Raw genomic sequence first — 23,908 nt, 5'->3', positions numbered from 1 at the left:
CATTATGCTAGGCAATTATAAAAATTAATATTTATGCAAACCAAAATTTTGGTTCTAAAAAGTGAATTAACACAAAATCATCCTCTGTGCATCAGTAGATGTTGACAAGGTTACCAACAAAGGGACAATTATTTAAACGTTATAAAGAGTTTCCAAGCAATTTCAACAATTTGCATATCCATCTTTACTCTGGCACTATCACACTGTCACACACTATAATGTCTTCGAAAATAAAAGCTAAAACTGAGCAGTGCCTTTTCAACCTATGTTCAAAAAAATATAGCTCTATCATAAAACCATTAAAACAACCAGAGTTATGCCTATGTAGCCTGCTGTCAAACAAATCGAGAATGGAAAAACATGGAGATACCGAAGGGACAGACGGCTGTGAGCCAAAGAGAAAGAAAAAATTGATGATCTCAAACACTTCATTTACATCTACCAATAGAACGATTTTTCTAAACAAAGAAAAATACTACAAAATTAAAATTCTTCCTCATTCCCTGACAACAATGACCCCTCCTTTTAATTAATAATAAAAACCCATCACCTAGATTTTAAGTGAACATGAAAAGAAATAACAGCTGAAGAATGTAAAGACCAAAAATTCAAACTCCCTCTATTTAACCTCATTCCCTCACCTCTGCTGCCCCTCAAAATGGATCAGATTTAAAGTTAGGACCATAGAATTTTTCATCTAACCAGGACACTTTTGGAAATGAAAGAAGTCACCATTAATAACTATACCAGAACAGCAGAAGCAAACCAGGACTGTCCTGAGCAATGATCATCTGACATTAATCCAACACAAAACAACTTAATTTCTTCACTTAACAGTCTTCATATTTCATTCTTGAACACTGTCCTGTTTCTACCATTTTCTTTTATACCTTTTCCTATTTCCTATCTCTTCCTATTTGTGTATTTTCCTTTTACATCTTCTCATGTTTCCAATGTCTAGAACAGGCATACCTCCAACCAGTGGGAGTCTAGGGCTAAAATTCTTTATTGTGGTTTTCAGCCATATGAAGATGACTATCGACTTTGACATATCTCATAAAGATGATCTCAAAACTTCTGCAAGCCCGGCCCCACCTCTTACCTAATCCACTATATAACTACTAAGATTCACAGACTGCTTGAAGTACTTGAAGAGATGCATGTACCAGGTCTCTTCCTGATCAAATAACTATACATTCCTCATAAACACTTGTGTACTTTGAAATTATTGGTTTTTTTTAACTGTTGCCCTCTACTAAACTTCCTATTTAGAGTGAAAGCACGTAGAGTGTCCAAACTGGAGTCTTTTATCTCCTATCTGATCTCTGTACCAGAAAACAGCACATGTCATCAAAGACAAAACATGTGAAGTCATGTATTTTAAGCGTGGTCTCTGAAGCACCTGCATTAAAATCATCTGAGGTGGTTACCAAGCATGCAGATTCTTGGGACCTCCGATGACCTAATGAATCTTAATCTCTGGGAGGTGAGGCCCTGGAACCTGTATATTCAACATGCACTCTACCAACCCTGGACAGGCCCTAGTTTTTCTTTGTGCTTGAACCTTAATAACCACACAGCATAAGAGTTCTTATTAAAACTGTGCTCAGGGGCGCCTGGGTGGCTCAGTCGGTTGGGCGGCCGACTTCGGCTCAGGTCATGATCTCGCGGTCCGTGAGTTCGAGCCCCGCGTCGGGCTCTGTGCTGACAGCTCAGAGCCTGGAGCCTGCTTCAGATTCTGTGTTTCCCTCTCTCTGACCCTCCCCCGTTCATGCTCTGTCTCTCTCTGTCTCAAAAATAAACGTTAAAAAAAAAAAACAACAAAAAACTGTGCTCAATTAAAACTACAGGTGTGTTTCTGACAAAATGCTATCAAGCTAAGTTTTTCCCATCCCAAATTCAAACAGTTAATTTTCTGAGCCAAATGTATGTACCCATGTTAAACATAATCATTTTAGTCTCAGCCTGATTTGGTCTTTTTGAAACTTGGTTCTGTTAAAGAGATTTTTTTAAATGTTCGTTTTAAGCCATTCACACATAATGAGCACAGTAGTCCCTTCTTATCTGTGGAGGATGCATTCCAAGACCCCCAGTGGGTGCCTGAAACCACAGACAGTACTGAACCCCATATATACTATGGTTTTTTTCTTTACATATCTACCTACGATGAAGCTTAATTTATAAATTAGGCACAGTAAGAGACTGACAACAAAATCTAACAATAAACTAGAATAATTATAACAATATATGGTAATAAAAGTTATGTGAATGTGGTCTCTGTCTCTCAAGACATCTTATTGTATGTACTCACTATTCTTGTGATGAGGTGAAAAGATAAATTGCCTACGTGTTGAGATGAAGTGCAGCCAATGATGCAGGCACAGTAACATAGTAACATAATGTTAGGCTACAATGACCTTCTGACAACATGTCAGAAGGAGGGCCATCTTCTTCTAGACCTTGACTGACTGCGGGTAACTGAAACCACGGAAAAGCAAAACCACAGATAAGGAAGTGGGGAAGGACTACTTACTCTCCAGCACTGATAAAATGCAAAAGAGGACAGAACCGAGGACAGAACCAAGGACAGAGCCATCAAATCGGACAACATCCTGCAGAGTTCTTCTACTGGCGACAGGCCCCTTAATGCCACGGGCCACTAACCCTGGTTCTCTCATTTTAACCCCAGGATTTCCAAAGCGACAACATCAACCCTCACGGAAATTCTAGAAACCTGTATTTCTCCAAGATGAGAGAAGAATTTTAGTGTTAACTTCCTATACCAGGTTAGAGTCATGGAAAAGGCCACATGATGTTTGTGATATTACCCCTACGTCCCACTACCACTTTTAAAGACTGCCTTTTGGGAACTCGATTTTAAGATGTATTGGTGGTTTACGCAGCATTTTAAGAAACTATGACAGAACAGATGTTCTATAAAAATATTAATACTGGTTAATCCAAGCATCAAACAAAATGCTCTGAGATGATGTGTTCTAACAGGTGAAAAGCCATTTCTTTTCCTTCCTCCCCTCCTTCCATGGTCTTCTCGCCTCCTCCCCCTACTGCTCAGTCACTTCCAAGGGTTCTGTTCAACTGAAGCCTCACAGGGTCCCTTCCACAGCCTGAAACTAAGAACCCTTTCCTCTCCCTACACTCAGCTGTGGAGGGCATTTATTATTTCCAATTATCAATTAATGTGGGTCAGAATTTATGGCATTTTATAGTTTAGTCAGGAATGCCTTTATAGAGTTAAGAATAGAAGAAAAAAATGTACTGCAATTAATAAAATATTCAAAGGAATGTTATTATGAACAAAATTAACTAAGAAAAGTTATATATGAGGTTAAGTGCCTTCTGCTGTACAAAACCGTATTTTTATGATGAGTTTATGTATTATTTCCAGTCAGTCACATATAAATGCTCTAGGTCATTTTGTTCCTCAATAGCAGGCTAAGTGAGAACTCCTTCTCCAGAAAGATATTACTTTAACTAATAACAAGAAAATTCCAGGGCCATTTTGATACCTTTTACAGATAACTGTCCTTTACCCCAGACTAGAAAGAAAAAAGAAGTACCCTTTTTAAAGTAAGAAATACATTTTTTCCATCAAAACTTCACAAAAGTCTGGGAAAATCCTCAGGGTATAAACCCAAATGTATGCAATATTTTTCATATCAACTACTGGCACACCCAAAGAAAATTAGCTTGGCTTGTTACTGTATCTAATACATGTGCAAAACCATTAGAACCGTATTATGGATAATAAAGTATGTTTTGAAAACAATGGCAGAATTTTCAAATTCATAATTCTTAAACCCCCGGTGTGAAGCTACTTCTGAGGTCTGAGGATCACACGTACAACTTCAGTTACCTTTCACTTAGGTGATGAAAACTGCTGCTCTCATCCTGGTGTTCATCTTCAAAACTTAAATTGGACCAGCTGCCAGTGCTGTCATCACCAATACTGAGGTTCAGCTGCTGGCTGCCCAGAGACTCAGTTGACTGAAAGTCTTCTATTTCTTTTGGACTAGAAGGAAGGAAGGGAGAGAGGGAGGGGAAAAAGAAAACCAATCCGAAAGCATCAGATTCTGAATTCTAAGGCTATCAATTTGACGATAAAGAGGACAAAAACAAGACACAATATTCAGAGCCACACCAGTGGCCCATCCAACACTTTGTGTCTGCTAAGGAAGAGACTTTGTAGGAGAGCATACTAATTTCAAAGTGAACTGAGCTCTATCTGTTATGGATCCACCCAAGTGCTACATTTATCTAACTTCTCTTTAAAGCAGTTCATATTTTAACTGGGACCTTAAGTTTACCACCTACTTTTAAGGCTGTACTTTTTTTTTTTTTTTTAATTTTTTTTTTTTTTAACGTTTATTTATTTTTGAGACAGAGAGAGAGACAGAGCATGAACAGGGGAGGGGCAGAGAGAGAGGGAGACACAGAATCTGAAACAGGCTCCAGGCTCTGAGCTGTCAGCACAGAGCCGGACGTGGGGCTCGAACTCACGGAACACGAGATCGTGACCTGAGCTGAAGTCGGCCGCTTAACCGACTGAGCCACCCAGGCGCCCCTTAAGGCTGTACTTTTATTTGTACTGACAGGAAGCTCTTTCTGGCTTTAAGAACAAAAAAGCAGTTTGAGGAATTCAACTACTGTCAATCAAGCCTACAGTCAAACCAGCCAGATCTCTTTAAAATTTTGAGCATGGATCATAACCCTTCTCATTATTTTTTTCAATGAAGAAGAGACATTTACATTTTTATTCCATCTTCACAAGAAAGACCATTCACTATTCAATTACTCTAACTGCCCACTCTATATTTTGTTCTCAACTTAACAGTTTAAAAATTGTATTTTTAAAGACGATGAGGAAAAATGTTAGTCTTTTGATCAAAACCTTCTGGTGGCCTCTCACCGATCAGAGTCCAGATCCTTATACTTGCTGGTATGATTCCCTCTCGTGATTCCCTCCATCTTGTTTCACCTCTTACTCTCCCCAGCTCACCAACGTCAGCCATGCAGCCTCTGTGCTATTTCCCCAACATGCACAATCCTACCCCTTTGTCTGGTACCAATTCCCACATGACTTCTTCTCTCTTCACCCTGGGCTCTTGGCTCAAATGTTACTCAGTGTTGCTTCCCTAGCTACTGCCCACCATCCCCACCTGCTGCCACTGACCACCACCATCCATCGTCACCCTACCCCACCCCACCTCTACCCACCTCTCTTTTAGTTTTCCTCCAAAGCCCTTATCACTCTGTGACATATTTCGTATTTTACTTCTTTGTCTTATTCCATTGGAACATAAGCTCCAGAGAACACGTATTTTTGACCGTCTTACTTATTTCTGTATTCCCAGTGCCTGGGATAGATCCTGAACTGCCCACCCCCTTGGGGGCTATCCTCATTTTATATTTAAGATACAGCAACCAGAATTATAGTGGACGGGCACATTACAGTTTTGAGCCATAATGGAGCACTCCTTTGTTCTTTTTTTTAAACACTTCTCTGGAATGTGCCACAATCTAATGGTTTTTTGGCTGAAATGACCCACTAGATGAGGTCCAGAGGAGAGTTTTAATGACTGCTGAGTTATTCTGCCTCATAAATAACAGCTCAGAATACAGTTTAGATGTTTGCTCTTCTAAAAATGCACTACCATATAATTCCCCATTTAATACTCACATACCACCCTTCTGTACATTATAGCTCTGTGAAATATTTATGGTTATTTTCACGAATCAAACATTTGCAAGAAAGGGGACACTAGTGAAAGAATCCAAACGATACCTTTAAAAATAATCCATCTGAATGAATCCCCCTTAAAGCTTCAAAGGCAAACCATTTTAACATCAGAAACAGAAACTGGGAAACAGCACACTATACACACTAGAGTCAACTTTTAACGATCAGCACTTATAGAACCCTAGCCCAGTTATTAAGAAAAGAAGAGAAAAGGGAAAAGAAATACAAAGCAATATTCCACTGGCCTTGACAAAACGTTGGAATAGACAGCACCAGCTTATATGAACAAGTCCAAGGGCTGACTTACTCACCCAAGGGAGTAGGAAGGGAAAGTGAAAATACTGAGCTATCAATAATAGCATTTGCCAGGCCCTCGAGGGATGTCTTAGAGACCCCAATCTAGAGGTGAGTCTCTTTTTCTCCCACAGGCCTGGGGAGGCGCACAGGGAGAAACATTTAAAATAGTCTGAGGCTAATTTTATTTGAGGAAGATTGCTACAGGGGTAGAAAAGCCTAGTTTACTACAACTTATTTATCCATATATTTATTAACCACTTCTTATATGTCTATCATCATATTAAGAACTGATAGGTAATCATGAACAAAGAAAATGCAGGTCTAGGACAAAAGTTTGCAAATATTTACCATAAAGGGCCAAAGAGCAAACACTTAGGCACCGTTGGCCACAGATCTCTATTCCAACTACTCAATTCTGCAACTAAAGCATAGAATCAGCCACAGACAATACATAAATGAATGAGCACAGCTGTGTCCCAACATAACTTTATGTGAGGAACATAAAATTTGAATTTCATATAATTTTCACGTCACAAAATAGTATTCTTTTGATTTATCAACCACCGAGGAAATGTAAACACCAGTCTTAGCTCACAGATGATTACAAATAAAACAAAAAGCAGTGGCCAGATCTGGCCCGTGGGTTATAGTGTGCCAACTCCTGCTCTAGGAGAAAGGAGGCTGCCTGGTAGGGACTGCCCAGAAACAGCTCAAGAGGACGCTATGGAACAACTGCAGTCCAAGGTCCTCAACAAACCATCTCCCTATTTTAAGATGGCTAAGAAGAGAGACAGACATTGCCACGGCTTTGACAAAAGCCACTAAAAAATCTGAGAAAATCCTGTGACTTCATTAAATCCCACCCCGACTCTAGGAACTTTCTCTTTTCAGTGGGACTAGCAAAATCCTACCAGCTAATAACAGTGATGATCCTGATGCTTCCCAGGGAGGCAAAAAAGGTTAAAAGCGCAAATCTGAACTCAAGTGTCAGAGTCTCTGAGCACAAGACACAGCACAAGACCCTGTGAGGCTCTTAGAAATGTCCCCTTAGATAGGGGCCTATCAAGAGAAGGGAGGGGCGCCTGGGTGGCTCAGTGGGTTAAGCGTCGACTTCAGCTCAGGTCATGATCTCTCGGTTTGTGAGTTGGAGACCCGTGTTGGGCTCTGTGCTGACAGCTCGGAGCCTGGAGCCTACTTCAGATACTCTGTCTGTCTGTCTGTCTCTCTCTCCCCTCCCCTGCTTACTCTCTGTCTCCCCCCCCCACAAAAGTAAATACAATAAACATTAAAAAAAAGAATCTTAAAAAAAAAAAAAAAGAAGCAGTGATAGCAGCAGTGAAAATCTTTGTTTTTAAAGCTTTCTTCCTCACAGCAATTGGTTAAATTATGTTCTTTATAAGAAAACTTACCTTTGTGAAGAGAAAAAAATAAAACACTATAAAAAAATTTAATCTCAGAGTAGTTGGTTATCATTTGCTTTTATACATTTGCTGTATAAAACCCTCCAGCTGTTCTTTCAATCCAGCTTTACCTACTTCGTAGCTCTGTGAACGAGGCAAGGTGACCATCCTCCCTAAGCTTCTTTTTCCAGCTTGGGAGATGGTTAACACCTCCCCTCAGAGGGCTGCTGGGGAAAAAATGAGACAACACAGACGAGGACTAATGTACAGGATATGAAACAATACACAAATGTAGTATGGAAAATTTTTTGTTAACTTAGGAGTTAAAAATAATTGTACCTTTGGGAACAGGACCTAAGACCCATATGATCAAGTTTAACGTTTCATTCTATCCTAAGACCCAAAAGAAATCTAAGACTCACCTGCTAACAGCACGTCCAACATTGGTCATCGCCGACGTCATTATTTCTGTGGTAAGGCTTTCGGCAAAGCTAACGCCATCCTGTCCAATCCCGCTGTCAGCCGCCAGACTGGTATTGTTCAGTTCTCTCTCTGCTTTTTCAATAGCTTCAGCAACTATCTTCTCCGCAAGCACTGTCTTCTTATCAAGACCAACATGAATTTGTGGGACATCAAGATGAAAAATTCTAGATTCCTGATAGATGTTGCTAAGTTTTGACTTAGAAGCTGGCTGACTAGTAGCAAGTGAATCCTGCCTGGAAACATGTTGAGATGAATTTCCAGTGCAATCATGTAGTTCTTTACGGTCACAATATCTGCAGGGTTGACTTATAAGAGGTGACAACTTTTCTGCATAAGTGACCCTATCAGCTGCTTTTGTGGACTCAGACGCATGGAAAACTGCAGATCCTAAACTGAGCTCTAAGGTATCATCCGCTACTTTTTTCGCATACTGTTCTATAGCTTGAACCACACTCTCTCCATAACCAAACCCATTTAAGCTGCCTGTACTGTGGTAAAATCTGTGATTTTGCGGGGAAGGCTGAAGAGCCTGAGGAAATTCTGGCTCAGCGGGTGACCTGGTTTCTTCATCACGTCCAGACTTTTCATAAAGGCAAGAATCTGTTAAGGATTTTGGCAAGCCAACTGTAGACACTGTCAGCTCTTTTTTAACATCTCTTGTTACGCTGTGAGCAAGAGAGGCTGAAAAACTATACAGTTCAGAGCAGTCATTTTTGTATGTATCCAGCGTCCATTCACAAGTTTTATTTTTGCAAAGGTAAACTCCACTTCTTTTACTTTGCCGTTCGTGATCTACTTCTTGGTGGTGTCCTTTATTTAAGAATATTAAGAGGTCGTTCTTGGTTGTCACCTGTGAGCTCTGCACGGAGAACATTTTTGAGCCGCACTTCATTTGGGCTGCCTTCGCTGCTTCTCGTAATCCTGACTTAACAGATCGATAGGCAAGTCTATTGGCATACTGATCCATTATTAACTCACTATTACCACCTTCCTGTTTGAGCACTTGGATAATGTGACCTGCATATTCGTCTGTCACGCTTTCGCAGCTGGGATACTTGTACGTCAGACCAGACACACAAGAACTTGGTGGTAATGAAAGACTGGACGGATCTACTTCTTTGGGGTCTGCTAGAGCCTCCATCTCCAACTTCTCTTCTGATCTATCGTCTCGGCCACCGTCCACGTAACAACTATTCCTCCTTTGCCTGAAAAGCACACAGCTTCTAACTTTTGCTATTTTCTCAGCCTCCGTAATGACTTCTGCTGCCAGGTCACCTGCAAAATTGCATAATATTTGTAACTTTTCCTCTGAGTGACTTAAAGCAGTAGGTGACACACTTCTTTGACTCTTCACAGTTAAGCAAGGGCTTTTAACCTTGGGTTCCTGAGTTACTTTATTATCTAAATGGGAAGCTGCCATTTCTGTGGCCAGAGAAATGATGTGCGTAGCTAACGATTCCGCAAACTGAACTTTCTTCCCTGAGTGCTCTGACTTCACATCCACTTCCGGATGCTCTTCGTCTTCACTGCTTTCCACTTCTTCTGAAAGAGATCGCATGAGTTTCAACATGAACTCTTCTTTTTCTATAGTATTTTGTTCACTTTCAGACAAACTACCAACAGATGAGTTGTGAGGCGTAGAGGGTGGTGTAGCAGGTGCGAATTCTTTTGCCAATTCCCCCTTGAGCTTTTTGGTTAACTTCTTGATATCCCATTCAGAACTAGCCTGGGATGGTACTAGAGGAGTGGATGGAGGAGTATCGGGTATCACATTGCCGTCTCTAATCTTCTGTTTATCTTCCACGTGCAAACCATCTACACACGTAAGCACTGTAGAGGAGAAAGTATGTGAATGAGGACAAGGGTGGTCTTGACCAAAACACAAGGGCTCAAGTGCTGCATTATTCAAATTATCCTTTTTCATGGATTTGTCTTTAGCAACTTCCTTCAAATCAGGTTTCTGACCCACAATTGTCGGACAAGGTTGTGGTGTCTCTAAAGAAAATCCATGAACTATAGAACCTTTACATTCTGGAACACAGTCCTTTCCTACTGAAAGTGAACAGGGGGTTAAGTGATCTTGACCATCGAGAAATTTGGGGAACTTTTCCAAGGTCAACTGTGACTCTTCTCCAGGAACAAGCAAGTTTTCCTTGCGTTCAGCATTTTTATCTACATTTGAGTTCGCTGATTTGCTTTTATCGATGGAATGTTTAATAATAGATTTAGATAATCGATCAGCAAACATATCCTTATTGCTAACTTCGCTCTGTTGCACTGTTGCTTGATCAGAACAGAAAGGAAGGGTTTCTCCCTTTACTGTTTTAGTTACACCATCTGTTTGTTCATCAACTGTTTTTGTACATTTGAATGATGTCATTGACTCTAAAGTTTCATTTACAATCGTATGCACCATTGCTGCAGAAAAGTTGTTAATAATCACAGGATCACTTGTTAATTTTGAAGAGCTCTGCACTTCAGCAGCATCATTAGTTGGTTTAAAGTCATTCTGGTTACCTGGATTGTGGTCTGAGGGTAAACAAATATTTCTGAGACACGCTACTTCCTCGTCTTTGTTTTTTGTGGTAACACATGTCTGGATAGAATCGCCATTCAAATTACTATCATCCGATGACCGACGAGATTTTGACTGATATATATTAGATGAGATATGATATGGGAGAAGGGCACTTCCTGCCAAGGGTACTGGTATCGAAGTAACAATTCCAGAAGTACAAAACAAGGCCTGCTGTACTGTGTATTCCTTTTTATGTTCCTGCATGGGTTTTGCCTCCATAAGGGTCTGGTTGTTAAAAGCAGGGGAAAACGTGGAGGTCTGTGTCGGCGGCACTAAATTTCCTGCACTGGCATCCTTTATGGTATCTGTGGAAACACTAACTGCTGCCTTGGTTGAGAAGGTCACACCGGCTTGTGAAAGCTCGATGAATGCTTCCTGTAATACAGACTCAGACAGGTCTTTTGCGTAGGACTTCACTGCTTTGTCTTCATAGTCAAACGGCCAACACTGTGGAGATGCGGGTGTTGGGGGACAGGAAAACTGACACACCTCCATGATGCCTTCAAAAACAAGCTCTTCCGCAAGATCCGCAGCAAACCGAGCGACTGTGTTTGTGAATATCTGCTTTTTTACATACTGTAAATCCCTGAAAGCATTTGATAAAGCTTCACTCACCAAAAAATTAGCCAGACCACTAACAGCACGTTCTCTCAGTGAAAACGCACACTGCCTTCTCAGCTCGTTAAATGCCATCTGAAAAACAGAGGATGTCAATTTGATAGCCAGGTGACACAACGCATTGGTACACGAAGAGACTCCTTTCTGTAAGTCTTTAAATGCACTGCCAAAACTTTTTTCCACAAGGTCTGAGGCAAATTTCTGAATAGTATCTTTAATCATCAAGGATTTATTTTTAGATTTACTTTTTTGATCAAGGCTTCCACTGTGAAGAGCTATGGTTTTATTTTCTCCCTTCTTAATGCTATTAATGTCTGATGTGGCATTAGTATGTTGGGTATGAAGAACAGAGCCCAGAACCTTACATGAGATGCTATTTGCATAATCCTCATAAGTGTAATAAACAGAATCATGATCTTCATGAATCCTATCTCCACCAATATCTGTTTGGCAAAAACATTCAGCAGGAGTACAACCTCCAAGAGGGCTAAAGGCAGAGGATCGAATAGGGCTAAACAAACCACTGTCCTCCCCTGACGCCTTCACTGGGCGAGGTGAATCTGGGGCATCACACAGGTTACTGTAAGGGGATTCTGGTTTACGAGGAGTTGGCTTTCTAACGTTAGCTGGGAGAGCTGGACGCTCAAACTTGAATTTTTGAGGATTCATAGTAGTAGTTACAGAACAAGATTTTTCATGTTTGTGTCCTTTCTTTTGCGACGGCTTCCCTACAACAGGATCTTTTAGAAATGGACAAGAAGTCTCTAAAGTTTGTTCTAACTCATCAAACTGATCAAAACTATCAAAAAATTCACTTACTTCTGAGTCTGAATCCTCTATATCATCTTTCATCACAGGAATTTTAGGTAACTCAAGTTTTGCTTTTAAACTTTTTTGATATCCTTCTTCATCCAAGAAAATAACAGGACTTGGACTTGAGCATTCAGATTCAGAGGAATAGGCAGGAGAAGAAGAAAAAAACATTTTCTGTGTATCACTACCTTTATCTGAAGCATTAGATGATCTATAGAAACTCTTTTGGATCCAAGGCTCAGAAATTAATGTTGTGACTGAAGTTTTCACAGAAGGTAGTTCTTTATGTCCCAGCATATTTATTAAGGAAGTTGAAGGTTTAGCCAATGACTTCTGCCTCCCAGAGCTAACCAGAATTCTTAAATCATGGGTTTCTAGATGGTGACCAGAAGAAGTCTGTGAAGCAGCATCACACTGGCTCTTTAGTGCAGCAATGCTTATTCCTATAGGAAAAGAATAAAGTGATCAAATTATTCTTGAACAGAATCTTTTAAAAATTAATTCACATCAATGGGAGTAAGTAGACTTTAAGCATGAAATATTTATTTGTAACATAAATGATTTCTACACTCTGTGGTTTACCAGATTCCTCCCAAATGAATTTGAGAGCAAATACACCTTTCACTAACATAATTTCATTTTACCTCACACATGGGAATATCTGGGTCTACAAAATGCTTAGTTTCTTGTCGCTGTGTGTTAGAAACACTAATATCGTCCCTCTGCCAGCTAACCCTTCTCAAATTTGAACCCAGGCATGGTCCAAACACTTAATGTAATGAAGCAAACACTGCTTGAACAGTACTACCAAAATAAGAACAGAAAGAGCAAAACTAAAAACCAGGTAGCAATGAACTTAAAAATCATAAGAAAAATTCCTTGCACAATCAAAAAAACAAACAGGTAAAATGCTGAAACGGTATCAAATTTCAAAATAAATTTCAGTGGAACAGGCAGCTTTAAAACTTTTAAAACCGAACATCAGACGTTAATTTCCTATTTCAAGAGAAAGTCTAGTAAAGAACAAACCATCAGTAAATGGCTTTAAAGGCTCTTCTTCCTCTAAGTGCTCAAAAGCAGTGACAAAGTCATCCTCTATGGAAGACACGGACTGGTTGGTGTCGTCATCATCTTCCTGAGCAGTCTCAAGTTGGCGCTTCTGATGCAAGTATGTGTCCAGGGTATATCTTATACCAGTAGCGTATTTACTTAGCAGGCTAAAGATAAAATCAATTCTGAGCCTTGGTAATGTAGGTGACACTCTCATGACACAGAGCATTCCAGAATGGTGACTCTTGGGGAAAATGAAAGATGATAAAAAATAATTTTAATTTCAACATGTATTATACAAACAAAGCACAGTATCTGGAAAGTGAAGTCTAGAAATAACACAATCTCGGGAAAAAAAGAAATGCATGGATCCTGGAAGGCTCCCTGATTTTGTATTGTCTAATTCTTTTCTTCATTCTTTCTCTACATTTCTCACTTCCCAATCTCTTTTCCTCCCAATCTTTCTCCCATCCGGCATTCAAATTCCACCTCCTCTAGCTCCTTAAATGTTACAGAACTCACCACCCATACCCTTGGCAATTATGCTTTCCTATATTACTATAAGCCCTAGGAGTTCCCTTGCTCATTAACCTAGCTCACCAACTACACTGTAAACTGCATGAGGGCAAGAACCAGGTTCTGTTCTATTTTTGTATCCCATTTTACAGTGGCTTCCAGCATGATACCACCTTCTCTCCTATTGTAAAAGAATCTTCCCCTCCTTTGACCTAAATTCCCCTACTTTTACAATTTACCATGATGTTTACAGCTTTGATCAGGAATCTAAGCCATCAGATTTTTTCCATATGTATTACCTTAAAAAACGCAAATATTGACAAATGACTTACTGGAAAAGGTGGAAACTAAATAGCTAATCACCTCTTGCAATCCTAGCAAATAAAACAAAGTAAATATAAATGAAGAATATAATTAAGGAAATGAGGCAAGCAGTTCTATTGTTATCTATAGACCTCCATGTGAACACTGTAGTTTTTTAATACTTGGAATAATAAGTAACTCAAATTTTAAACCCACTAACTCAATTTTTAGGAGGTAAAAAATGCAAAGCATTTATCTTTGATGTATTATTAACAAAATAATACTTAGTATAAGAACGGAAAGCTGAAGGTTATAAAACTAACTAGCTGTCTGAAATGGTGACATTTTTATTTACAAATAAAGAACATGTCTTCCAATGTCCACTTTACACTGAATTTTTTTAACCAGAAAACAAGTTAAAGTATGTTCTCTAAAACACAATATTTATGGGGTGCCTGGGTGGCTCAGTCGGTTGAGCGTCCGGCTTCGGCTCAGGTCATGATCTCTCAGTGTGTGAGTTCGAGCCCTGCGTCGGGCTCTGTGCTGACAGCTCGGAGCCTGGAGCCTGCTTCCGATTCTGTGTCTCCCTCTCTCTCTGCCCCTCCCCCGCTCATGCTCTGTCTCTCTCTGTCTCAAAAATAAATAAATGTTAAAAAAAAAAACACACACACAATATTTATATAAATTTGGAAATGGTCATAAAAGGGGAAAGTGCCTACAGTTTATACAAAGGCAGAAGAAATTCAAGAAACCCAGAAATGTATTTTCTAAAACAAATTAATATGTATTGGGCATTATCATTTAGGGAACTTCACACATGAAAAATCTAATTGAAAGCTATGGCCAAAGTTATTCAATCCTTCAGTAATTTCAAAGCTTCATGAGTTATGTTTCTTATAAATAGTATTTCCTTGAGACAGCATTTAAAAAAAAAGAAACTTGAAGCATTTAAAAGTTTAATACTCTCCATCAAATGTCATTGTAAAATTTGCCCTGAAAAACTCATTAGAAATTATATATAAAAGTTACCTGATTTGGAGAACCATTGTTTCCATCTGATGATTTATTTATATCCTTCATACAAATAATTTCATTTTCATTTAGACTGCAGAAGTGCAGTGAATTCAGAAGATCTGGAAGTTCCAAAGAAACTGCAGCTAAATCCTAATTTAAAACGATACAATAAATAACACTTTAAAAAAAAATTTTTTTTTAAGTTTATTTGAGAGAGAGAGAGAGCATGTATGCAGAAGGGGCAGAGAGTGGGGGAGAGAGAGAGAATCCCAAGCAGGATTTGTACTGTCAGTGCAAAGCCTGACTCAGGTCTCAAACTCATGAACCATGAGATCATGACCAGAGCCAAAGTCAGACGCTTAACCGACTGAACCACCCAGCTGCCCCATAACACTTTTGTTAAGACTCCTATAATGTGGGCTTTGTCTGAAAATCATAAGGTCCACTGGTTAATGTAATTTCCAGTTCAAAATAGTTAATATAGTTTATCATACACAATTTAACTTAAAAATAAAATGTACTAAAATATTGTAATACCTGCTGTTTCTGCAGTCTTTTCAAGTACTGATATCAAGCTACAAAGCATTTTTACATGGTACCTCCTGAATCCATGACAATTAGGCTTTTAAGAGTTTTTAGCTGCAAATATCAACCTGCAATCTTCAGGTTAACCATGGAATTTTCATACATATAGAGATTCTTCCCAATAGAATGTACTTCTTGGAGCTTAAGTTTTACATTTGCAAAATACAAATCTATTTTTCAGCCTCTCCTCTCCAACATATTGTATTAGATTTTAACTGAAAAATTTATGAAGATATAAAGAAAATAGATTTTGTTATTTTACTTATCTGTCTTTTTTATGTAAATATTTAACCCAGTGAAAGAATTATTAATGTCTTTGACCCCTCAAAGAGTACTTTCCTTTATAAACATGGCTTTATCAGTAACTCTTAAAGAGGAACTACAGTACGAGACAAATACTTTAGGGGGTGCCTGGGTGACTCAGTCGGTTAAGCATCTGACTTCAGCTCAGGTCATGATCTCACAGTTCGTGAGTTCGAGCCCCAAGTGCGGCTCTGTGCTGATACCTCAGATCCTGAAGCCTGCTTCGGATTCTGTGTCTCCCTCTCTCTCTCTACCCCTCCCCTGCTCATGTTCTGTCTCTCTCTGTCTCAAAAATAAATAAACATTAAAAAAAAATACTTCAGAACACTTCTCTTTTCAGCCTTATGTTCTCAGGAATATGTCTTCTCTTGTGCCTTCTGTCTAAGCTATTTCCTTCAGGGGCGCCTGGGTGGCTCAGTCAGTTAAGCGTCCGACTCTTGGTCTCGGCTCAGGTCACGATCTCACAGTTGGCGTGTTCAAGCCCTCCATCAGGGCTGACAGTGTGAAGCCTGTTAGGGATTCTCTCTCTGCCCCTCCTCCACACGTGTGCACACATATACACACACTCTCAAAACAAATACACTTTCAACAATTAAATAAAAATAAACTATTTCCTTCAGGCAAAGGCACAATCAAAACACACGGCAGAATTTTCATTATCACCTGATATGCATTATTCATAAAGAAGTGAACAGTATTACCTCTTCTATTAGGAGACACTTTACTACCACAAAAGGAAACACGTGGCAACCACAAATATTAAGAAGCAGCATAAGGTATAAAAAAAAAGTTTGCCTACCACATCTGCAAGAGCTTCAACCCTCTTTATGTAACTGTGAAACTTTCCTTTGCTGATCATAATCTCAACTACCAGTCTCTCTCTAAATACCTGCCAAAATCAGGCTAAAATTTTTGCATTAGCTAATCACTAGTTTTTACAAATTTCGCCTTCTAAATTTAACACTATCTCAATTAAAAATATAATAATCTGAGGAAGTCAGATTTTGAGGCCACCCAAAATAAAAAAGAAGTCTTACTTTCTACGTTATGCACAGAATGGAAGGAAAGTTAGCCTGTGGCTTGCAGCCTTCTCAGATATATCACACTTGTGGTCTCCTAACCTAAAACTGCTCTCTGTAACAAGAATACTCTGCAAATGCTAGAAGTGAAAATGCCCAAAGCACACTCAAAAGCAGATCTCAAAATGTCATCTTTTAGCTTCAAATAGGAATGATAACAGAAGAGTTGAATGTACATTTTAGGCAAATAAGGCAAATTTCATGGTCTCAAATTTTGTTCCAAATAATCTCTCATGGTCTTTTCCAGTTCAATAAATCAACCATACCTGTATGTGAGCGGCATCTGTTTCTTCATTAAAACCTAGAAATGTGACCTGAATAAAAAAGGAATAAATCTCCATTGAGTTTTTAAGTCTTATCTCAATTATTGACAGAGCTGAGAAATAGAAAAAAGCACATAAAATGTTAAAATGCTGACTGCTATATACAAATGTTGAATCATTCTGTAATATACCTGAAACTGATTATGCTACACGTTGATTATACCTCAATTAAAAACATTTTTTAAATGCTGTCATGGACAAAATGATTCCAATTTTCAAAGATCAGCACAAAGGATTTTTACCAAAGAAGTGGCTCCGTAAGGCAGCTCTTCAACCTTCCCCATGTCCACTCCATTCTCAAATTTAATCAGTTCTATTCCACACACCCATCTCCTATACGTCCACTTCTCTCCATGCCCCTGCCACCACCTCCCTGCATGACTACAGTCCTGTCCCACCCGGTCTCAGGAATGATGTCACCTCCTTGTCAAAACCCTTCCACACCTCCCACTGCAAAGTCCTAACTGAGGCTTCAAGGTTCTGGGTTAGCTGGTGCTTTCAACCTTTCCTTGCTTACAGTCATACACATGGGTCCCTTTTCTGGGTCTAAGAGCTTTGCAGTAATGCCTAAGAGCTTTGCAGTAATGCCCCCTCAACCTGGATCACTGCTCCTCGGATGTTTACATGCCTCGCTCCTCCTCATTCTTCAAGAGCCAACTTAAATGTCACCCCCTCAGAGAGGCCTTCCCTGGGTAGGCCCCCAAGACTCCTTACTGACTCCCTGTGATATTACCACTTATTTCCTTCAACACCCATATAATAGAGATTTCTCTGCAAAAGTTTACATAAATTAAATTCCTAAAGAATATCTAATGGCATGAGAAAATGTCACATTACGTAAAAAGGACAAGTTACAGAAAAGATGACACAGGTATATACACAATTTCAACCTTATTTTTAAAAACATACACATGAAAAACAATACTGGAAGGCGACACACCAAGTAAGCAGTGATTACCTCTAGATGGTAGAATTATAAGTGTTCTTATTTTTTGCTACTTTTTTTCACCATGTTTTTCTTTTCCCCTAATTCGTAAGATTAATTACAGGCATTCTTTTTCATGATTTCAGTATTTCTTAATTTTCTATAAGCATTACATACTACTTTTGTAACCCCCAAAAAGTATTATTTTTAAAATTTATATTATCTTTAGGTCTGCCACATCATAGGAAGGAAAATTTTCCATTTGAAGACAAAAATCTACTAAACAAGTACTATGACTAAAAATATGAAATACTTAAATGACAGCAATATGGATAATCAATTCTCAAGAATTATGGAAAAGCAACATAGTTAAAACAGAAAGCAACACTCAATGTACTTTTTATCCCTTTCTGATGAGTTACAACCAAGTCACAATATTCTATTACCCCGGGATCCTTATTCTGATATGGTTATTACTTCCCAAAAGTGTTCAGTTAATTCCAGGTTTCTAGGTACATTGTTTGGCTCCAAGAGCCAATCTCCTCATCTATAAAACTTAAAGCAATACAACTCCTCTTCCACGGTTGGGAGGGTTAACAAGACAATGTGGAGGAAAGTGCCTGGCACAGCACAGGCACTCAGTAACAAAGAGACACTTAAAAACAAGCTTCCTTTCTTCGAAAAAATACTTTGAGCTACGTACACCCTCAAGTGAGACAGAAATTCCTGCTATTCTTTCAAGTTTCCTTTTACTGTATACAAAAGAGAAAATAAGTTGACATGGGGTTTTGAAGATGCCAGTAGTTTTATATTTCCCATCGACCAAAGAAGGCTTTGCCAAGGAATGTGGGCTCGGAAAGGCACTACGTCAGCAGCTAGAGAAAACAGGCTGGAAAACTGAGGGCAGAAGGACACAGGAGACCTGTCACACCTGGCAACAAGTGAAGAGATTAAGGGTGGCTGGGCTTTACTAAAGTAAAGCAGGAGGGATAACAAAGAAGATAACAGGCAAGAGCCACAGAAATTAGCAGACACAAATAGAAAAGGCTTGGGTCAGAGAACACTAGGCCTAAAAGGTATGCTCATCATCCTGTGGAACTATCTCAAGTATAGTTTCTCAAGGAGTATGGAAGAAAAGCATTCCCCAAAATAAGAAAATCCATTTGACAATAATTTATATATATATATATATATATATATATATATATATATATATATATATGAAAATCCCTATTTTTTATTAGATCCTTGGTTTCAAAAAAAAATTTTTTTTAACTAACATACTTATCATCTTTGAGCTTGAATAACCTAATATCTTACTTCTCTCATTTGGTAACATTGGTAACATGAATGTGTTGATTAACTACAGCTGTATTGCAAGAAAAAATTCACTTCTTTTCACAGTAATAAACCCAAACAAAGACTGGAAACACTGATGTAGCACAGAAATAGGTGAGCAAGTAGTTAGTATACCTTTAGTATATATATTAATTTCAAAATAAATTTATCACTACTTTTTCATTTTGTATCAAAGTGCTGAATTTAAATAACCAAGAAAACTAACAATAGCCAAAAAAATGAATATATGAAAATAGTATATATTTCATGTTTCAGAGTACAGCAGGAATCATCTAATATAGTGCTGTATATCCAATGAGTGATCAACAATGTCTATGCACTGAATTAAATGTGCTCGTTATAATACACTAAGACAATTATGTTGGTGGATATTTAAAACAGGTATTTCTCATACTGAATTAATATAGAGAGATTTTAAACAATTTAAAAATAGACGATGCAGCTTTACAAAGGATGAAAATACACAAAAGTACCATGTGTTTTATTACGAAAAGATATAGAAAGTATTACAAAATAGCATGAAAATACACTGTGTTTTATTAGGAAAAGATATAGAAAGTATTATGTCAAACCTCAGTCAAATTGGCATGTTCCTCCTGCTTTAAACAGTCCTCCGCTGATACACTGCATAGTTCCTTCTCACTCTGTAATAAAGACTTGACCGACTGGAACACATCTTCACTGAAACTCTGAAAATAAAAGATACTCTTAATTTAGTTAATTCTAAGACAAGGTAAAAGATCCTGGAGATATTCTACTTTTAAGTGTACCGTCACTAACTCTCCAATTAATATGCATTTGATAGCTACAGAATATCTACAGAATTCAATAGAGCTGAGAGGAAGAAAGAACAAAAGGCTTATTTAAGTAGAGTTCCAAGTGATCAAAACACACACACACCACAGCCCAGGCATTCGACCTATTAGAAGCTCATGAGGCCCTCACAATGGGTACACTTACTCTTACCCTACACTAAAACCCAACAGACTACATGCCTGATTTCCTAGTCATTGGCAGAACAGAAGCAACAATTTATATAAGGAGTGAGATGATGTGGAAACTGTAATAAGGCATGCTAACCAAAGTGATTACTCTCATAACAAAGTTGGAGATGGAAAAGAAAGAGAGTAACCTGAACTAACGCTTTTCAGGGTCTTAACACAACTAGATGATAAGGCTTTCCAGATTTGGCAGAAGAAAGGTCACAAGTGCAAAGGAACAGATGGAAGAAAAAATTATATAAAGAAAATAATGAGTATGACAGTCAGACATAAAGAGAATGTTAATTTCCTTCTACCATATTCTCCTTCCACTGATTTGTTGATCTGCTCTTCTATCAGAAATGTCCTTACTCTCTAATCTTCCCCTGTAGAAATCCTACCCAGTCCAAGACCTATGAAGATTTTCCCACCCCTTAGTCATTATCAAAGTTTCTATTGTATTGTCTGCACACTGAGATCATGAAGTCCATATCATAACACATCACCATTACGTCTCTACATGTATTTGTCTTTCCTACCATTAAACTAAATTATTAAGGTCAGAGACTACATTTTATTCAATGCTTCCTCAGATTTCAGTACCTTACGTACTATATGAACTCAGTAAATGTTTGCTAATTTTAATAAATTAGAAATTAGTGGAAATCTTTGGTTTAAGAGATACACGTAATATGAAACCAAAGCAGTCAAGAAAATAACGTGATGTTAAATTTGAATACGAATTATCAGTATGAACTCATGATTCTTTAAACACATGTACTACATTTTTCCATTAAAAGATCACAGAAGCAGGGTGCCTGGGTGGCTCAGTTGTTTAAGGGTCTGGTTCTTGGTTTTGGCTCAGGTCATGGTCTCGCAGATTCGTGGGTTCCAGCCCCACACTGGGCTCTAAGCTGGCAATGAGGAGCCTGCTTGGGATTCCCTCTTTCCTCTCTCACTGCCCCTCCCAGACTCGTGCCGTCCCTCTCTCTAAATAAATAAATTCATTAAAAAAGAAAAAAAGATCACAGAAGCAATGACCCTCAGTAGTAATGAGCATACCCAGCACCCAGATTTTGGTTTCTAAATACCATTTGCTAATAAAAGAACTACAGCTCCTTAGGAAAATGGCTGGTTCCAAGCTGGAGGCAGAGAAAACATGATGTGTGGATGGAACATCTTAATTGTGACAGAAAGCAATGAAGACCTCAGGGACTAACTGGGTCATTTCAAAAGAACACAGAAGCAATAGGTGAAGGGGATTAAGAGCACACTTGTTGTGAGAAGCACTGAGTGATGTAAAGAATTGTTGAATCACTATATTGTGTACCCGAAACTAATACAACACCGTATGTTACTTTTTAATTCCTTTTTAATTCCAGTGTATGTACATACATACATACACTGGAATTAAAAAAAGAAAACAGAAGCCAACTTGAAGGAATTCCTACTGGCCAAACTTGGGCATCTAAAAAATAAAAATAGTTAATGGATCATAACAACTGGATTAAAAAAAAAATCTATGAATCCATTAAAAGAGACAGATAAAAGGATGGGGGTTGGGGGAAAATATGTGTATATATAAGAATGCTGGATGACAAATAAGGAAAGAATAACAAAATTTAAAAATGCCATTTGTAACTCCCAAAGTAATTAGTGATTTAGGGAAAGATTATCAACGTATCCTAATCACTGGGTTAAAAGCTACTGGAGGAGAACAGGATATTCTCTCTCAGCATCATCCTACAGATTACTTAACTGTACTAATTACAAAGGATACATGTCTTTATATTGGTGATATCTGGTGATACTGGGGGAAGACCAAAGAGACACAATACCCAAGTAAGTGTGAATCTTGACTGGATCCTACCTAGATGAAGAACAAAGTAAAAATATCAAGGATATCTGAGACAATTAGGGAAATTTGTATATGAACTGCATGTTAGATGATGCTACTGAATTAATAATTTTCTGAGGGGCTCTCATGATGCTGATGTTCCTAAGAGATGCCTGCAGCATACTCTCACATGGTTTCAAAAGGGGAGTACGTTTGTGTGTGCACATGTATTTATATACACACACAAACAGAATGGGTTGGCAAAATGTTAACAGAGGGTGAACCTAAGTGAAGAGTATGTATAGTGTTCACTGTACTGAGTTTTTTTTCCTCAGCTTTTCTATGGGCTTAAAAATATTCTATGTGGCGCCCGGGTGGTTCAGTCGGTTAAGCATCCAACTCTTGATTTTGGCTCAGGTCATGATCTTGTGGTTTGTGAGATCGAGGCCCACATCAGGCTCTACACTGGCAGTGTAGATTCTCTCTCTCTCTCGCTCTCTCTGCCTCTCTCCTGCTCTCTCTTTCTCTCTCTCAAAATAAGTAAAAATAAACTTAAAAAAAATTCTAAGTTTTAAATGATTCTGTTTTCATTAATGAGTGGAGGTTTTCAGAATAATGTACAAACAACCCAAAAAAGGGAAAAAATCTGAAATCTGAACCTGAACTACTGATATAAATTCATGGCACTGAAAGGACAATGAGTACTCCTAGTACCCAGGGTACTTGGTTCCTAAATACTATTCAGGGTTTTTTGGGAAAATAGCCAATTTCAGGTCTGAGGAAGGGTAAGTAGATGGTGAAGCTGGGTCAATCTGTTATACTAGAAAGTAGGGAAGCAATCAAAGAATTAAAAGCCTGAGACAAAACGACACAGGCACCAGCTTAGAGGGACTCCCAGGGACCAAGTTAGAGACCCTCTGAGCAACTTAAACTAATAAGTAAATGCATAAATGACTATAAATAAAAGATTTGAAAATACAGAATTTTTAAATCCATGCGTCGAGCAATACAAATGAATGAATGAATGAGAATAAACTCACTTGCATATTACACCAAATCACTAATCTGAAAATTGGTAATTCAAGGGCATTTACCATGTCTTTTTAGGAGATACTGTAGTTCATTTAACCTTAATGAGAGAAAGGTTTTCTTTAAGAATTCTCGCTAACTGGGGAGCCTGGATGGCACAGTGAGTTAGTTAAGCATCTGACTGGCTCAGATCATGATCTCACAGTTTGTGAGTTGGAGCCCCGCATCGGCTTCTGTGCTGACAGCTGAGCCTGGAGCCTGCTTCGGATTCTGTGTCTCCCTCTTTCTCTGCCCCTCCCCGCCTCATGCTCTGTCTCTCTCTCTCTCTCTCTCTCTCTCTCAAAAATAAATAATAAACATTTCAAAAAGTTAAAAAAAATAAAAGAGTTCTAGCTAATAAATGTAAAAGGAATGATAACATTAGGAAAATCATCATTTTGCAGCTTCCAGGAAATAAGATTCTGGAAAGGGTCATCAAGGATGCCAAATAGACAAAAGGTTGCTGGAAAAAACAAGATACTTGCACACAGCCATGTATCACCCTCATAGATTATTTGATAACTAGAAAATATAAAATATACTTTTAAAAGGGACAGTTCTGGCAGAGTGATTACCTTCATCAACTGATCAATTTTTGTATCACTGATCACACGAAAAC

The 23,908-nt window shown here is 38.5% G+C and overlaps 1 protein-coding gene across 6 annotated transcripts in view; it reads right to left on the bottom strand.

Annotated features, from left to right (window-relative positions):
* The window catches only part of AKAP11 (A-kinase anchoring protein 11), a 50,181-nt gene that overhangs the window by 11,033 nt on the left and 15,240 nt on the right, over nucleotides 1-23,908 (bottom strand). For all 6 annotated transcript variants that reach the window (XM_019447447.2, XM_019447444.2, XM_019447446.2 and 3 more), the window contains 6 exons: nucleotides 19,977-20,093; nucleotides 17,064-17,111; nucleotides 14,846-14,980; nucleotides 12,977-13,241; nucleotides 7,878-12,390; nucleotides 3,875-4,030 (listed from right to left, as the gene is read on the bottom strand). In XM_019447447.2, coding sequence (XP_019302992.2) covers nucleotides 3,875-4,030; nucleotides 7,878-12,390; nucleotides 12,977-13,241; nucleotides 14,846-14,980; nucleotides 17,064-17,111; nucleotides 19,977-20,093 — 5,234 coding nt within the window. The remainder of the gene's footprint in view (nucleotides 1-3,874; nucleotides 4,031-7,877; nucleotides 12,391-12,976; nucleotides 13,242-14,845; nucleotides 14,981-17,063; nucleotides 17,112-19,976; nucleotides 20,094-23,908) is intronic.

The sequence above is a fragment of the Panthera pardus genome, unplaced genomic scaffold (genome assembly GCF_024362965.1).
Source record: "Panthera pardus isolate Hobbes unplaced genomic scaffold, ASM2436296v1 HiC_scaffold_1, whole genome shotgun sequence".
NCBI classification, from domain to species: Eukaryota; Metazoa; Chordata; class Mammalia; order Carnivora; family Felidae; genus Panthera; species Panthera pardus.
The sequence above is the reverse complement of the archived record's forward strand: the minus strand, read 5'-3'. Positions and strand labels throughout refer to the sequence as shown.